General features: G+C 44.1%; 1 protein-coding gene across 1 annotated transcript in view; it reads left to right on the top strand.

Moving 5' to 3' along the window:
- SHROOM1 (shroom family member 1) overlaps positions 1-13,906 on the top strand; it is a 72,172-nt gene that overhangs the window by 39,958 nt on the left and 18,308 nt on the right. Inside the window, exons 2-3 of the mRNA XM_053303535.1 lie at positions 2,795-5,597; positions 11,983-12,053. Coding sequence (XP_053159510.1) covers positions 2,940-5,597; positions 11,983-12,053 — 2,729 coding nt within the window. The 5' untranslated portion in view covers positions 2,795-2,939. The remainder of the gene's footprint in view (positions 1-2,794; positions 5,598-11,982; positions 12,054-13,906) is intronic.

Here is a 13,906-nt window from a genome sequence, read left to right as displayed (position 1 = left end):
CCCACTACCAAGCACTCTTGCTGCCCAGCTCTATGGATTCTCGGGCTGCAGGCAGCCCAAAATGTTCACATGACCAGAAAGTGGGGGGAAAGGGTGCACTGGTGCCCTTCTACCTCACTGTTAGCCCAGGTAAAAATCCCAGTCCCGGTGGGATCCCAATCCCAGCAATGTTCAGGAGTGGTTATACCTGGGTAGGGCAACTTTAGCCCAGGTAGAGCCGGTTGTGAGAACGACCTCAGTATTTGGCACAAGTGAGCTACAAGCCAGATGTTTGGAAATGCAATTTATTCTGCTAGAACAGAGTGCCATCAACTGTGTGTGGTGTGTGTGTGTGTGTGTGTGTGTGTGTATAGATAGATAGATAGATAGATAGATAAGTTATGTACCAATTATACAATTTTAGATTATCACTACACAAGAGAAACAGGGCTTTCCCAGACATTGTTTTCCTGCATTTCTTTTTAAGTTCCCACAGTACTTACTGACAGGCTTTTGTGCAGGTTCCAGTGATGTGCCTTGACTTCTACAAAATCTCATCACTCCACCTCCTGAATTTTGGTGCTCCTGCCAAATGCTGAGCACCACACCTGCACTATTTTTACAGTGCCATCAGCCTGACACACTTACTTTCCTGTCCCTTTTCATTACCTGAGAATGCTTGTCAGTAAGTATTGCAGGAGTTAAAAAGAAACACAATTATTTATTTATTTATTTATTTATTTATTTATTACATTTATATCCCGCTTTTCCTCCAAGGAACCCAGAGTGGTGTACTACATACTTGAGTTTCTTTTTCACAACAACCCTGTGAAATAGGTTAGGCTGAGAGAGAAGTGATTGGCCCAGAGTCACCCAGCTAGTTTCATGGCTGAATGGGAATCTGAACTCGGGTCTCCCAGGTCCTAGTCCAGCACTCTAACCACTACACCACGCTGGCTCTCATTGGCTCAATGAACCAATGTCTAGAAAAGTCCATAATCTTTGCTGTTCTATAATAAGTGCTTAGACAGGAACTGTCACATGTTACGTCAAAGATTTATTTATAGTATTGGGCCTAAATATTCCTGAGTGGATCTAGGCCACTGACCAATCTAGCCCAATCAGATGCAAAACTGGGGAAGTGGTGGGGAACCAGGTGAGGACAAGGCAGCTCATCGAAGCCTCCCAGTTAGCAAAGTCCAAGTTGAGTCAGAATCCAGAATGGCAAACATATGGTTACTAGGCATAAGGCTGAAATGGAAACTGGTCTGGAAAGTCATGCTGAGGGAAAAAACGGAATGGTGAAGTCTGTGAAAGCAACATACACGTCTGCATTTTTGCCTCAGACAAGGGCTGGAGAGAGAAATTCTAAGTCTACAGACGGCACAAATGAGAAGTGCTTCAAATATTAGACACAAATGGGAGATCCATAGCAGAGGTGAACTCCAGCTTTTCCTGCTTTTATGTAATTCTGAATCTGAGTCAAGTCAGCCAACCAAATGTTTTTGAGTGGAGTCACAGCAGGGAGGTTAATGAATCTAATTAGGCTTTTTGGTTCCTAAGCCAAGAGTAGAAGGCTCGCACTGCATGCCGTCCATCCAGCCAATTTGGATGCACCATCTGATAGGGGTGTGCATGGAACCGGCTGGTCCAGTTCGGTCTGAGTCCAGACCAGACCTGAACTTGACCAGGCCAGTTCAGTCTGACACCCTCTTGAACCCCCCTGGTTCGGTTCAGTCTGGGGAGGGGGGTTGTGAACTTTTTTTAACTTACCCCTTTCGGGGGACTTGTAGCAGAGCAGGGGGGTCCATAGAGGTTCCCCCTCCTTCCGCCAGCCTCCCTTCATGCGTATACCAAATGCACAGGCGCGGCAACCTCTAAAATGGCCACTACACTGGAGGGGAAAGGCCCGAATGGGCCAAAGAGCCAGCCAAACGGCCAGTTTAGGCATGAAGGGAGACCAGTAGGGGGATATATACACACACAGAGTTGGGGGTGGGGTTGGTCCAGGGTCGGACCAAACAGGAGATGATTCGGATTGACCCCGAACAATCAAACCAAACTGGTTCAACGTCGTACACGTTCAGCGTCAAACCTGTTTGCCCATCCTTACCATCTAACAGTCTTTTAAGCAAAAGTGACTTTCATGGAACATAATAAAAAGGCATTTGATCCCCTCTCGCAGTTTTTGCATGAGGAGATCAAATATTATTGTTAATATGAAGGAAGAACGTACAGTAGGACAATCTTCGCCTCAGTATTAATACCAGTATGGTTGTAGTAGCTTATCACATCAGTTAAAGGCCACAGCAATTTAAAAGCATTGTAGGGCCACAGGACATCTTGTTTTCAAGACATAATAGGCTAATTGCCATGATCAAGAAGCCTCCTACCCAGGTTCAGGAGCTGTGTGAAAAAAACAAGGTCGTAGGCACCTTCCATGATTGTGTGGTAAGTGGCAGCTGGTTTGGAGGGCTTTTGTCCTGCCTCATTCAGCACCTGGGTAGGAAGGAATCCTTCAACCCGGCAGCTGCTTAGCACACAATCACAGATGGTGCCTCTGACCTGGGTTTTAACTGACAATCAAATATCGGGAGCATGCACAGCTCCCAAATTAGGATTGGAGGTGACAGCATCTTCTACCCCATTCTTGATTGTGTGAACGAGCCTATTATATATATTAAGCAATGTAAAAGTGTAGCTCTGATGATTAAGATGTTGCTCATCTATTCCTCCTGATGATCTTCCTTCAGAGCCTACGGTAATAACCAGTAGTCTTCATAGAGGTGTTTCAATTGCCATTTCTCTTTTCCAGGATCATCTGTCAACTCATGAAGTGTGATGCTGAGGTGCAATAATACCATACTTGCAAGGAAATATGCTCCTTCTCAGATGTAAACCCAAAGACCTCTCAGCTTTATATCTGTTCTGGAGGACCTGATTGCTTAGTGGCAGGGAATATGTCATCCTATGGGGATGAAGCGTCACGATGGAACCTCAGACATGTCAGAAGAATAGCTGAGCTCTTGGAGCCAGTGGCCTCCCCCAGCTATGCAAACAGGTTTTCACCAGAGAAATCTTTGGGTGGCATGGACCAGTGCTTGCACATTCCTGGAAAAGCAGACTCAGCATACAGTTCATTCTCAGGTGGCTCAAATATCCCAGAGTGTCCTATCCCACCATGCTACAATGAACAGGAGTCTTTGCCTTCAGAGCAGTTGCCGTATATGGACTCCGGGTATGTCAGAGGAATTTATAATCCCAGTGCAATAAATTCTGATATTAGACAGCTCTATGAAGATAAGACAGCAGAAATGAGCAGGCACAATTTGGACAACACTGGTCATGGCATGCGATTTGGAAGCATTCCTACCCATGGAATGGTATGCCAATCGTCAACACCACCAGCGATCAGGCTTCCCCCTCCTCTTCCTCACTTACCATCCCCACAAGCTCAAGTGGACAGCTATCAAATTACTAGAAAGGTAGAGCAAAGCCATCCCACAATTTGTTTTGACTACAGTGTACAAGCAGAACACTGTCCCAACCCAGAGCTCCCTTTTGACTCCCCCGTAAGCTGCTATGAGGACTGTTGGCTCTCTAGATGTAAGACTGAAAGTCCAATCACAGAAGAGGAAGACCTTTGGTACGCTGCCAATCAAAACACCACAAAGGAAATTAACTCTGCCATTACCACTAAACCTTGTTTAACGTTTCAAGAATATTTAAACTCGGGGTCTTTGGACAAGACCCAGAAGATTTTGTGCGCTCAACATTTAGTCCATACTTATAAAAGTCCTGAGGAGATGAACTCGAAGTCCTCTCCTTCCCTACATGCCAGCCACAATGCTGTTAATGATACACAAGAGAACAAACAGTATTTTTATGCCTGCAGTGTACACAAACCACCCTTCACAGAAACCGATCTGCCAAACAGCCTGGCAGGGCCCAGTACAGCAGAGGGACAGCGTCATGGTGCTCTGCATTCATTCGAAACGGACAGTCATTCAGGTTTGGATCAGGACAGATGTGAGAGCTGCCTGAGCTTAAAATATGCTGACAGCTTTCTTCCTAATGAGGCTGTGCTAGGGATAATTAATAGCTATGAAGTTAAGCAATGTTGGTTCGGCTCTGAAGGAGAAACCAGCAGAGACGTTTGGCAGCCACTTCTAAAACAGAAAACTAGAATGCAGAAGTTACCATCCTGTGGCTTGGACGGTGGAGACACTCTTCACTGTGAAGTTTATGATACCGCCGACACAGTATCTTATTACAAACATGATGAGGACTCTGCATCCCGAGCGCTCAATGGATTTAGAAAAGCAAAGCAAAATGATAATCACAGCAGCCCTGACCTTCTTACGAACTCCAGACAAGAGGAAATGCTCAAGCCTGTTCAATTTCCAAAACAACCATTTCCCAAGAAGGCTGAAAGTCAATCCCAGGATAACCCTACCAGCATGAAAATAAACAGAAAGACCACTCCCCTGCTTTACTACCTTTCTGGTGGGAAAAATAGCAACGTTGTGAGTCTTAAAAACCAAGTTCAGGAACAAGAGGATTTCCCTGTACAATCTCCAAGAGGCCATCACCTGGTCTCTGCAGAGCCGATAGAGATACCAAGGGACAAAAACAATAGTGTGGATGATACTGCCAGCACGAATGAAGGGTTAATTCTGGGGAGCCCTGCATCATCAGTGGATGAGAAGTTTAAGAATGACTATCGGGAAAAACTTAAGGTTGCGCAAAGAAAGGTCCTGAGAGAAACCTCTTTCAAGAGAAAGGATTTACAGATGAGCTTGCCTATTCGTCTAAAGCAAAAGCCCTCCTCCAGGCCATCCATTCAACATCTCAGGTCTTTGTCATTATCTAGTACAAATGAGGACTCTATTCCACCTCCAAAGCCACTGGAAACCATCACGAAAGAGGAAGAATCAAAAAGACCACTAACTATTCGAATTGGGGGAAGAAAAAGGGCTACCAAAGAACAAAAGAAGATCTCTTATTCAGAACCTGAGAAGCTCAACCAACTGGATGATCAGAGAGATCAGAGCATAGCATGGAGGAACAAAAATGCAAGGTCCAGGTCTGATGAAATTAATGAACAAGATACTAGGATGGTCATAAGCAAAACTCTAGAAAATCAAGGCAGGGCTGTTTCCAAGGCAGAACTGAAGCAAATCCAGCACAATGCACTTCTTGAGTACATGGAACGAAAGATTGGGCAACGACCTGTGACTGCACAGAGCAGCACACAACAGAAGCCCCCTTTGCAACGGAAGCCGTCAAATTCAAAGAAGTTTTCAGAAGACAACAGAAAGTTACAGAATATTGATGGCTTCTGTCAGTTTCCTGCTCCAGGGACAGGGAGAATTCTAGAACCTCCCTCCTTCCCTTCAACTTTAACTCCCACAGCTGCAGCAACCAATATACCTGTTCCCACCTCTTCAGTGTCTGAAATGGCTAATGCAAAAGTGCAGCTGTCAGTGAAGGAAGCTGCTGTCAGTGAAGGAAGCTGTGGCAGCAAGCATGCCTCAACTAAAAGTCTTCTTCACTCAGTGGCATCTGCCTCCAGCAAAGGCCGAGGAAGATTAAAACCAACCCCTTCTCCTGTGCAGGTAATCAAGTAGTTTTTGCTATATTTAATTTCTTATGTGCCCGATTTTCAATCCTTTTCCATATATTTGTGAGCAGTTGCTCTTATCAGTAACCTAAATGCTGATTCATGTGGGCCATAATGAGTACATTATAATGCACATCAGCGGGTTTTGCTGAGTAAAGGTCTCTCTATTGCTTTGATTGTAAAGATCACTTAGTGCAATGTCCTTTGTCACTGGAAGAGCACACTAAACTAAGGCTCTGAAAATGATGATGTTATTATGCATTGTCCATTACAAAAGTTGTAATATCCATTAAAAACTTATTTGAATGAAACTCTTCTTAGGTCAAAGACCACCAGTTAGATGATCCAGTGACAGTTAAGCCTCACTGATTTCAGTTGGACTTAAAAGTGCTTGATTGATAATTTCAGTGCGTGAGAGAATTAAGCATATGCTTTTCTTGGTGGACAGCTTGTTGAAAGTGTTGACTCAGTGCATGGCAGCTGTGAAAAAGGTGATTCCATGCTAGGGATCATTAGGAAGGGGACTGAAAATAAAAATGCTAGTGTTATAATGTCCTTATACAAATTTATGATGTGGCCACATTTGGAGTACTGTGTTCAGTTCTGATCACCATATCTTAAGAAGGACATTGTAGAACTGGAAAAGGTGCAGGAAAGGGCAACCAAGATGATCAGCCTGGAGCACCTTCCTTATAAGGCAAGGCTACAGCATCTGGGACTTTTTAGTCTGGAAAAGAGGCAACTATGGGGAAGCATGACAGAGGTGTATAAAACTGTGTATGGCGTAGAGAGAGTGGAGAGAGAGAATTTTTTCACCTTCTCTCATAATACTAGAACCAAGGGTCATCCCATGAAACGGAAGATCGGGAAATTTAGGGCCAACAGAAGAAAGTACTTCTTCACACAGTGCATAATTAACTTATGGAATTCTCTGCCACAAGATGTGGTGGTGGCCACAGCTTGGATGGCTTTAAAAGGGCTTAGACAAAGTCTATCAATGGCTACTGGTCTGGTGGCTATAGGCCACCTCCAGCCTCAGAGGCAAGATGCCACTAAATACTAGTTGTAGGAGAGCAATGGTAGGAGAGGAGGCAAGCCCTCACACCCTTCCTGTGAGCTTCTTGAAAGCATCTGGTGGGTCACTGTGTGAAACAGGATGCTGGTCTAGATGGGCCTTGACCCTGATCCAACAGGGCTGTTCTTATGTTATTTTTCTCTGAAATCTTTTGGACTTCATTTTGGCTAGATCGTACCTGATGTTGTAGCTTCCTGTAGATCTACATCCTACTCCACCCACAAACAACACATCCATACTTTAATGCCATAAAATGGCCAGCTGATTGGTCAATTCTATATGTGTTGTTACTGCAATATGTATATATGACCATAGTATATTATTGCATAATACATCTCTATTACAGGTGGTTATCTGTACCTGTGGTCGGGCTATATAGACCCGACCTCGTTATCTGCGGTTCAAAAAATAGGCATATTTTGCATATCCGTGGTTCCTGGGTGGCTGGAAATGATTTCTGATGTTATTCCCGGCTCCCATTTTGCAGCACGGAGCCATTTTGTGGCTCTTAAAAACAACAACCATGATTTTTAGCAGAAAATCAGAGGAATTGAGGGTTTGGGGGGACATTGGTGGACAGCTGGAGACCTGGACAGCATGGTACAGTACTTTATTGCTCTTATTTCTGCCTCCTCTATGCTTTTTTAGCCCCCCTTTTAACCTCAAGGAACCTACCACCCCCACATTTCCATTGACTCAGGTCTTGTGATCTGCTCTTTCATTTTCTGCAGTTGTAGGCCAGAAAGGATCCCCCACGGATAATGATGACCACCTGTATTATTAGTATTAATAATAATAGCTCACCATGCCAGAACACACTGCAATCTACTTTCATGCTTTATAGTTCATAGAGTCATTGAGTTTTAGAATTGGAAGGGAGGCTGGAGGTATTCTGGTCCAACCAGTGTTCCCTGTCAGAGTGATTCCCCAGCATCTCCAGCTGCAAAGGCTTTTGGTTGGGGGTTATGGGAGTTGCACTCAACAACATCTGGGAATCCCTTTTACAGGGAACACTGAGTCCAGCCCCTTCCTCAGTGCAGTCAGTTGTCTTCTCCTCTGTCCCCAGCCCAACTACCTTTTGAGCTAAAAGAAAGTTTGTGTATTTTGGTAAACTCTCTGCACTTAGTAACTTGCCGAAATATTTTTTAAAATAAATAAGCTCTTCATTTTTATGTGACACTCCATAAATATTGCCCAGCACCAGAGAAGAAATATGCACTTGTCAGTGTCAGAACTTGGAGGACATTGCTTGTTACTAATGCTTGGGAAAGAAGATAAGGAAGGCAAACAGAAGCAAAAGATAGACAGGAGAGAAGGAGCTTGTTTCACTTCTCAGCTCGAGCTCTTACCACTCATTTCTCTGATAAGAAACTCCCTCCAATTTCTTTTGTTTCCAGATATAACAGAAAAATAAAGGCAAAATAGCCAACATCTTATTCTTGTGTTAATTTTTTTGTCCAGCCAAGCTGATCAACTGATGATACCAACGGTTGCACTTTGCTTCCCTAGCTTTCATGGGGAGTAAGCAGTAGAGCACATCCTTGTCATAGAAAATTCTCAGGCCCCATCCCTGGCTTCTTGAAGTAAAGGATGATATGGGACAGGCAGGGCTGAGAAGGACGTCTTCCTGAGACCTTGGACTGAGACTCAGCCAGAAGAGATAGTACAGGGCTATTCAGAGGCACTCTTAACCCCAAACCTTGGGGACTTGGTCCATGGCTTCCATGGTCCAGGGGGACCTCCTGCAACCACCCCACCCCACCACTGCCCCGTGGCACTGAACTATGGTGCCAAAAACCTCAAAGATTCTAGCCACACTATGTGCACGGTCAGGAGGTAGGGGTGAGCCGAGCAGACCTCCCTCACCCACAAGGTGGTGGTGGCATTGGCGGGTGGCATGGGAGTGGCCGCTGGGCTTGACCGTTCAGCCCAAAGGCCCTTGAGAACTGTGAGGAAGCTCCAGCACGCCTGTGCAGTTAGCCAATACTCGATTCTAATTGCACAGAGAACAGTATCAGAGGACAGCCCAGGAGGGAAGGTGAGATTCTCCAAGGTGAGATTCTGAAGGCATAATGATAAACAATTCCACTGAGAAGTAAAAAATGGAAACATCTCAAGAAACCTGTGTGACTAAATGGAGAGCTCTATGAAAAGCTGTTTAGCAAAAAGGACATGCATAGGAAATGGAAGCAAGGCATACAAGCAAGGGAAAGTTGAAAAGAGTAGCCCAAACCTGTAGAATGGAAGGCTAAAGCTCATAATGAGCTCGAGCCAAAGATAACCAAGAAGGATTTTATGGCAATGTGTGAAAGGTAAAGGAAGTAGTGTTAGAGTTTGTAATTATTTAGCAAAGCACCAAAAGAAGCTACCCACTCCAGTTACAGAGTAGAGTGCTGAGTTTAGTTGTTGCAGTTATTTAAAGAACACACATGGAGGTTGTTGTACAATCTAAACTAAACAGGTTTATTGATGAAGTACATTTGAGATAGGAAAGACCTAGTCCTATGTATCAGCTACATAATGAATAGGTAGGTTGAGAGAGAGATGTTTCCATCTACTCTCTAAGACAGGCATCCCCAAACTGCGGCCCTCCAGATGTTGCTGAACTACAATTTCCAGCATACCCAGCCACAAAAAATTGTGTCTAGGGATGCTGGGAGTTGTAGTTCAGCAACATCTGGAGGGCTGCAGTTTGGGGATGCCTGCCCTAAGAGGAAAGGAAGAGGACTGACTCACTACACGAAGCAGCTGAGGAGTCAAGACAGGAGTCATAGAGTAGAGGCAAGAAGGGACAGGTAAGGAGACCCTCACTAACTACCTGTACTCTCAGTACCTCTAGTGGTTATTAGGATAATTAGTGCAAAAGGTCGATGCACTGGAACTCCATCTCCAACAAGTGGTAGGTCTGTTTTTTGGAGAAGATGGTGAAATGGTAACAGGTGACTGAGAGAAGGCAGAGCTGTTTAATTCCATTTTTGTATCTGTCTTCACCCCAGGGGTGTAGCTATCATTGAACAAGGGGAGAGGGACAAATGTCCTTGGGCCCCTATGGGAGGGGAGACTACCAGCTGAGCAACAGCTCACTCTTGACTTCCACCCTCACATCTCCCTGGCTCACTGGTGTGCTGTTGGCTCCTGTTTGGAGGACTCATCTCAGCTTCAGGCTAAGGTGCATATATTTTAAAAATGTTTCAGGGCCAGGGAAATGTATGTACAAAGTGTGTTTGTGTGTGAAAATATCTGCTTGTTTGGGGTGTGTGTGATATTATTTGCATAGGAGTGAGATAAAGGGATGCCAAAAATATTTTATTTTTTCACCATGACCTTATAGTTCTTCTGCCACAAAAGCAGAGGGTGTGTGTATCTTTTTGTAGGGGGCCTTGGGGGCCGGGGGCCCATCCTCACTTTTTGTTCCAGAACCTACTCCAGTCTTGCTATGTCCCTGTGTCATCCAGAACTCCTACTAACAGAGCAAAGAGGCCTGTTCCTTCCAGGTCTAAAATACTATGATTCTAGGGTTCTGTCTACTAATGTTTTTTCCAGAGCGGAAAAACCTGGAGTCTCAGCCCTATATGGCTTTGAGGAAGTCACCCTGAGGCTTATTCCAGGTGAAAAACTGTAAGCAGACTTAATAGCTATAATAGGTAGGACAAAGCATATTTGTCATTGACTAGTTTAACATAGGTGGCATTGACTATCCTGATCAAGAGGAAGGAATTATCTCTGATATTGCTCATTACTACAATACTGCAAACCAATATTATTTATGGTTATTTGCTGGAATTGATGCCTCTTCTAAGAACTGTAGCGTACTTATTCTTACTGCAGCCTTGCCATGGTGAGTTTCCCACCTCATAATAGTAAGGTACACTGGATCTTACTTTGAGGATAGCTGCTTTGTACTCTCTGAGTCTCCACGCCTGTGGCTACCAGTTGTTGGGTGGTGGACTCATCATCTTTATGCTACTATTGGTGTCATCGCTGTGGCCAAAATAACATCTGTCAAATGAATGATTTGATTCACTATTTATGAAACAAAGTTTTGGAGGCTTGCATGGACTATATTGGTTGTGAGGAAATGTCCAATGTTTTCTCTCTCCTCAAGGATGTATTCAGATGGGTACTGGAACTGCATGTATCTAGAACTGCAGGGGGCATCTCAAGGAAGGCACATGTCTTCTTCCCAGGATACCTGAGGACTATCATCCAGTTGATATATGGCCCACACAGGCCTCATCAGCCATTTGGACTGCTAGGTGCAGGGGAATTCTAAAGATCTGGATTGCGAGTGTTGGAACAGAATTGGCAAAGACTCCTTGTAGTAGTCTGTGCTGATATTATGCAAATTGAGCAATTTGCTTAGTTTGCATAATCAATTCTACTTTTGCTACTCATTGGGTGAAGCAAGAAATCATGTAGGACCCCAAAAGCCTCCAGATCCCTTTGTCTAATGAGATTCACCAGGCATGACCCATACACTGCTAAGGGTATCTCTGCAGCCTTTAAGGTTAGAAAATACCTTTTAAAAAATAAAAGTGGGAATTCTCAGGAAGCTTGATTCTGTGCTCAGTAGCACAGAAGCACACAGCCCGCAATTCTTTCAATTTGTACTATTAAGACTGTGTCGAATTACTATAGATGCAGAGAGCTTAAGAGTTTGGTTCTAGTGAAGGTTCATCAATATCTTTTTGTTTTAACTTTACATTCAGTTCTATTTCAAACACTGACGTTAAAAAGTGGTTCAGTTTGGAATTGTTTATTGCTGTTGATGATGATTAAATGTATTAATACATTTAGATGTGTTTAAGTATTTCAGGCAGAATCATATCAAATAATTTCGCTTGCAATGTAACTATAAAATGAGTACGTGAGGAAAGAATATTTACTGTATTTTAAAATTGTTTCTTTTTTATTGTTTAAAAGTTTTTATAAACAACTTGCAGGATTAAAAAACAGGAAATCTGAATGATGCAATTGAGAACTGAGTGTCTGATTACTGAATACTTATTTCAATCCAGTCTGGATTATCCAGATAGCACTTCTTATGGAAGTCAATTAAGGTTCAGGTTCAAAGCAACAGACTTTAGGTTTGGATTCAGCTTTGGTTCCCTGAAAAAAAAGACTCTCTCTGAACTAGTTGTGGAATATGGATTAAGGTCCAGAGAGTTGAATGCTCTACACAGGAGAGGATATTAAAGACTTACCTTTTGCTTTAGAATAGAGAACTCTCTTCCTATTAGGTAGCATATCTCATAAAAACCAGAAAACAATGACGTTCCTCATGATAGGTTTTATTCATTTCCAGGATATTTATAGGTCTGCTGCCTTCCCAGCATTGTCAACTCAGGATCATGAAAACTATCTCACGCATCCTAGGTAAGTGTGCAAACACAGGGCAGTTCATAAGTTTGGAATATTCACATGTTCTGTGCCTTGATTAGCCTGCTGATTCATGCATTGCTGTAGAGAACTTATGTATGGCTTGACTTTCCATGGATACAGCTACAGCCTCCCAGCTGTTGTTTTGATTATTTCAATGAGTGAGGTCATTCACATAATCAAGAATTGAGGCTATTCTCACGACCTCTCGAAAGTGGGCTAAGGGAGCCCAGCCCGCTTTCAAGCAGTCGTGAGAAGCACCAGGCTCACGGGCGAGCCTAGTGGTTCAGAGGCGGCTAGTGCACCCAAGTACCCCTCCCCGAAAACAAGGTTAGCAGAGCGAGCCCTCCGCAAACCCCGTTTCCATGATCATGAGTCACTGCAGCAACTCACAAGGAGACCCCCAACTGGGAGGCTAAAACAAGCCTCCCACATTGGGGATCTCCCCAGAATGCCCCACACACTTACACACAGCATTCTGGGACTTCTGGGGGCCAGGCGGCCCCCTATCCCCGCCGACCTTACTGACTCTGTGATGCTGCTGGTAGTCGTGTGGCTGGCCAATCCGGTCACCCAGGGCTCAACTACTGATCGTCTGTGGGGAGAGTGGGCTTGACCCGCTCTCCCCAACAAACCCCTTCCCATGTGTAGAGCCTCATAGTGTCCTAACAGGGTTTGGGAGCTGTGTGTGCTCCCAATTTTTGATTGTGTGGAAGCAAGATAGGAGGAAACCTGGGTAGTTTTTCCTTCTCCATTGCTTCCACATAATCACTTCTGCCCAGGTTTTCCTCTTACCTTGCTTCCATACAACTGTACATTGGGAATGCACACATCTCCCAAACCCAAGTAGAACACAGTTTTTGATTGTGTGAATGACCTCCTACAGTTTTTGTGATTACACTACTGTGACTATAGAAATTGTTTTTGGGAGAGCACAGTTGTAATCATGGAGATGACTGGTCACATATTACTTTTATTCAGAAAGCCTTTTCTCTGAACCAGCCCTCATTTCAGTCTACATGTAAAAAAGATTTTTCTCTAATGATTAAAGTTTTCTGTGCCGTTTGATAATACTTTCCTGTTGATCCCCTGCTAACTGGGCAAAGAGGCACCTTTTAACATGGTGATTCTCTTTATTTAGCAGGCGGAGAGTAACTGGCCCTATCCACCCCCAGCACAGTACTTCCAGTGATGGCTGCTGGTGTCTATCTTATGTTTCTTTTAGACTGTGAGCCCTTTGGGGACGGGAAGCCATCTTATTTATTTGTTATTTCTCTGTGTAAACTGCCGTGAGCCATTTTTGGAAGGGCGGTATAGAAATCGAATGAATGAATGAATGATCAAGCAATGTATAGAATCAAATCTCTTGGATGACTGCCTGTTCTCTAGCATCACTTGGAGGCCGTGCAACTTGATGGGACAGTTTGTGAAATTCATGGTTTAGGCTTTGCACACTCTCCATGCCTTCTTGTAAATGAGCACAACTCCCAGCCTTTATGCACAAACGATGAGAAGGGAGTATGTGTGCAGGGAGCTTTTTCAATAATTATAAATGATTCCATGGGCAGTCTAAAAATAAAGCAAGCATTGGGGATTTCAAATTGGGGATTCTGGTTGCCTTGCTCTCCGTTGCCACCATGGCCACTCCTTGGAAGAAGGAGCTGCCAGCCTGCTGTCTACAGCATCCTACAGTATGGGCAGCATCCAAAAGCAGTGCTACAGCTTGAAGATTCTCTCTGGGCTTCCAGACCACCAGCTGTGAGATGATGCTTATGACACTTCTGCAGCCAACTATCTCCATAGGCATGCTGGCTGGGGAGAAATTGCATTTTCCAAGCAACAGAAGACTT

This window comes from Hemicordylus capensis, chromosome 2, assembly GCF_027244095.1.
Source record: "Hemicordylus capensis ecotype Gifberg chromosome 2, rHemCap1.1.pri, whole genome shotgun sequence".
NCBI lineage: Eukaryota > Metazoa > Chordata > Lepidosauria > Squamata > Cordylidae > Hemicordylus > Hemicordylus capensis.
The sequence above is the reverse complement of the archived record's forward strand: the minus strand, read 5'-3'. Positions and strand labels throughout refer to the sequence as shown.